This window comes from Hipposideros armiger, unplaced genomic scaffold, assembly GCF_001890085.2.
Source record: "Hipposideros armiger isolate ML-2016 unplaced genomic scaffold, ASM189008v1 scaffold_3, whole genome shotgun sequence".
NCBI classification, from domain to species: domain Eukaryota; kingdom Metazoa; phylum Chordata; class Mammalia; order Chiroptera; family Hipposideridae; genus Hipposideros; species Hipposideros armiger.
In genome coordinates, this window is record NW_017731353.1 from 3,608,333 (window position 1) to 3,612,596 (window position 4,264).

A 4,264-nucleotide genomic window follows, 5' to 3' on the forward strand; every position below is an offset into this window, starting at 1 on the left:
GCGGGGGGCGGGGGGGGCGCAGCCATGGGATCCTATGGGGTGTGTTAGGGCTCAGACTCTTTTGAGCATCTGAAGAGAGCTGTGAATGGTGTCCAGGGGCCCCTTCCTGGGACCTGAGGTCCATCAAGTGGTGTGTGGGCAAGTGTGTGAGTGTGTGCTCATGAGTGTGCACATGTGGGTGTTGTGAGAGTATGCATGTGTGAGCATGTGTGCACATGAGTGTGTGTGCATTTCCACATCAGTGTCTGTGCATGATTGTGAGTGTGTATGCATGTACCTGTGAGTGCGCAGGAGTGTGTGCACACGTGCATCTGTACGCATGTGAATGTGTGCGTGAATGTGTGCAGGGATGAGAAGACGAGGCCTGTCTGGAGGGGAAGCAAAGAACCCATGTCATTCTAAGGAAGTTGAAAACCTGTAGAAGATTTCTAGGCTGGCACAAGAGCCCCAGAGCCCTGTGTCGACCCTCCTGGCGAGAAACTGAGGCCGGGAGGCCTGAGAGACTGGCCTCCCTGTCCTGGGAACCTGGCTGCGGTCCAGAGACAAGTTCTGGGGCAGTTTCCCCCTAATCAAAGCTGAGGAAAGGCTCCGAGGTGGCAGGGTGAGAAGGAAGAGGGTAAAGGTGCTAGGGAGCTGTGCTTCTGTTCCCCACAACTCTAGGGGGCACCTCCCGCCCCTTGGTTTGTGTGAGCAGCTCTGCTGCAGCCCTGGTCTTGTCGAAGGTGAGATCCAGCAGGTCAGCTTGTGGGACTGGAATTCTAGAGACGCCCATGTTAGCCTCACAGCTCTCCCAACCTACTCCCTGTCCTTACTGGGGCAGGAGAATCACCAAGAGGCATCATCCTTAAATACAGGTGTGTGTTTATTTATCTCCACCCTGCCGCGCACCAGCCCCAGTGCAGGTGCTGGGGGTGAACAGGACCCCAGGCCCTGCTCTCAGGAAGCTCCTGATCCAGTGAGGAATGCTCACAAACCCATGCGGGGTGGCTCCGTGTCCTAGTGCTGGCCATGGGGGCTTCTGTCTCCGCCCTAAATCCTGCAGCCCGCGGCCACCCCCACCCCCAGGAGAAGGCTTCCCAGGGCAACGAGCTGAGGAGGGGAGGCGGAAGGGCCAGAGCTCACAGCCGAAAGTGGTCAGCTCCAGGCAGCATGCCAGCCACACCAATATGTCCTTGTGTCTTATGTCGCCCCAGCACGGTGCCACCCTACAGCCCTGGAGGTTCCAGCCCCGCGACCTCAGGGGTCAATATGGCCAACAGCATCGCCAGCCTCCGTCTCAAGGCTAAGGAGTTCAGCCTGCACCACAGCCAGGTGCCCACGGTGAACTGACAGCCGGCCCACCAGGACCCAGCTGCCTCCCTGGTCTACAACAACAGAAAAGAGGGCAGACACGCAGGAAAGTGACCTTCTCCTGTCCCCTGTCTCCAGGACAGGCTGGTTGGGCTCTCCTGGCCCTTCTCTCCAGCCCGGACTCCTGGGCCCGAGAGGCTGCTAAGACGCCTGAAGCCTGGCTCAGCCCCTCCTCCGTGGCCGCCGGGAGACTTCAGCCCGTGACCCCTGGAGGGGTTGGGCCTGAAAGTGGAAGCTCACCAAGGACCTCATTTACTTTGTGTATTAAAACCAAATAGCTTTTGTCTTTAAGAAATAAAACTTTTTTAAGCCCAAGAAGGTTGCAGGAGGGCAGCTAACAGCAGCAAACGAAGGGCCAGCCATATGGGGCTCTGCTCTGGCCTGCAGCAGCCCTGATGACTTCCCTGGGCCTGGCTGGAGCCAGCAGCCAGCAGAGCCAGCTGCCCTCACACCTGTGTCTTCTTCTGAATGACGTCCTGCATCACTCTGCAGAGTCCCAGGGGTGGAGAGTGGGATGGGAGGACAGAGACCTGCCCCAAGCCCCAAGGAACCCAGGTGTTCAGGGGACTCTAAGCAGGACCCCCCCATCTGGCCAGGGAGTGTCTCCTCTGCCCTATGGCAGAGGGCAGAGTGGGTGACCATGGACTGGCTAGAGGGTGTGGGGCAGATACTGAAATTAAATCCCTCCCTTCTGCACATGGAGGAAATGTGGGACCCTGCTGGGTATTTGACTATGGAGGGGCCTGGGCAAATGGCCCAGAAAGTGGGGGTGCAGAGTGGAGGTCCCAGGCGGGCTCACAGGGCAGAGGAGGTGCCCTAACAGCCAAGACCACCAGAAGGCCCTCTCCCAAGTCTCCCAAGCCACCCTTCTGCAGATGGTAACTGGGGGTGACAGACGACACATGTACCAGCAGCCAATGACATCATTTATGAGTTATCTGTAGAAAACTGCGGGTGAGGGCAGTGGTCTGAAGCCAGCCCCCTCCACCTGGCCCTATGCCACCCCTTCTGAGGGGCACACCCTTCAGGGAAGATAAGAGACCATTTCTGGTAAAAGTAACCTCAACCAGTCCCCAGGAAGTAGAACAGCACTCCTCGACCCCCAGGGGGTGGCCCTCACAGGGACACAGCGGCCACACCCTGGTGGGGTCCATACTCTATAGTCTGCAGTGCCCATACTGAGCAGAGTGCACCCAAAGTGCCAGCGTTCCCACGCACAGGCTACAGCCAGATGACCTCAAACAGGTCAAAGCCACATGGCAATCCTCGCATGAGGGTTGGTCCCCATGTTTGTTTTAGAAGGTACGGTGACTATACCCATGAGTGAGGTGAGGAGCCCTCCCCACTCTCCCCCAGTTCACCCCTAGATGTTCTTCCTTGTACTCCATCTGGAACTCTACCATGAAAACCAGTCCTTGTGGTGGAGCTTGGCCTCCTCAGATGTGCAGACACGCTTGGGAACGCTCACCGTGTGGCTTCCTGGTGGCTGGATGGTTGGGACTCCGGTCAGCAGGAGAGCGTGGGGCACTGACGAGGGCTCCGGATGAAGGTGTGGGAGGGGGCGTTTTGCTGATGCCTTGAGCGGGCTCAGGCCCACCTGACTATGAAAGCTGGGCCAGAGAAGGGAGAGACCTGCACCTGGTCGGGGGTGGGGGATGCAGCCAGAGCTATTTTCTTGCTCACTGGCCTCTGCTTCAGCTCAGTGCTTTCTGAGCCTCCATTTGCCATTTATCACTGAACAAATATTATGAAACACTTGCTGCGTGCCGGGCCCTACCCCAGGCCCTGAGGGGAGAGCAGAGAACTGACACTGAACTGACACAGGGTGTCTGGCTGCAGAGGCCACACCCAGCACAGGGGCCCCAGACCTAGTCTAAGGCACCCAGGCAGGCTTCCTGGAGGAGGTGCCCTGGAAGGATGAAGAGTTCACCAAACAAAGAGGAGCGAGAGAACACTGTTTCTGGCTAAGGAAACAGCATGTGCGAAGGCCCCGAGGCAAGCCAGAAGCTGTCTCTTCGGGCCAGCTCCAGGGTTGGGTCTCCTGGTGTAGGATGAAGGTGAAGAGAAGCAGAAGCCAGCTCAAGTGGAGCCGCTATGGCCAGATCTAGAAGTGTGGATGTCATCTGGCACTGAAGAACCACGGCGGGGAGGGGGGTGGGCGGCATCGCGTGGGGTGTAACCCGCCCCCTGAGCCGCGTGTGGAGGCAGAGCGATCCCTACGGAGGGCTGGGCATCTATCCAGGCAGGAGGACCAGCAGCCTGGACCTCACGGGGACAGAGTGGGCAGATCTGGGAGGTGTCCTGGACACAGCAGGGGCGGGGTTTGATGACTAGATGATGGGCTGAGGGAGAAGGCAGAAGCCTGGAACCCTGGAAATGAGATCTGCTTAGTAGAGTTCTCTGGAAGATGCTGACCTACCCTTCCACCCAGACAAGAGCTGGGGCCGTCTTGGTCTGAGCAGGGTCCTCCCTCACAGGAGCTTACCCCCTCTTCCTTACCCGGGGGATTTGCACCAGTGAAAGGCTGGCCCACAGGAGAGCAGTGTGCTCCTGGGCAGCCAGGAAGAGTGGCCCTTTCCTTCCAGAAACACTGAACTGGGAGCAACTGAGGGACAGGCCCGCCCAGGCACTGGCCAGTGCTCAGATGGAGGACACACATCCGGTCTTTCTCTTTGCAATCCAAAGGGAGGGTGCAGTGAAGCATGGCCAGGCTGGGGCTGCCTGCAGCAGAGATGGGGTCACACTGGGTGGGGGGCTCCGGCTGAGGCCTGGAAGGCAGGTCCCAAGAATACCAGCTTTGGAAAAAGCCGGGGGCCGGGTTCCCACAGAGGCGCTGGCCCTGCCATGAGGCACAAGGATGTCAATGTCACTTCCTCCCGAGCGCTCTAGCAAAAACAAACCGGCTTAATCGTTT

At 58.6% G+C, this 4,264-nt stretch overlaps 1 protein-coding gene across 1 annotated transcript in view; it reads left to right on the forward strand.

Annotated features, from left to right (window-relative positions):
* PRRX2 (paired related homeobox 2) overlaps positions 1-1,663 on the forward strand; it is a gene marked incomplete at its 5' end in the record, with an annotated part of 42,550 nt that extends 40,887 nt beyond the window's left edge. The window contains one exon of the mRNA XM_019641679.1: positions 1,194-1,663. Within this exon, the coding sequence (XP_019497224.1) occupies positions 1,194-1,329 (136 nt within the window). The remainder of the gene's footprint in view (positions 1-1,193) is intronic.
* Positions 1,664-4,264: the final 2,601 nt, after the last annotated feature.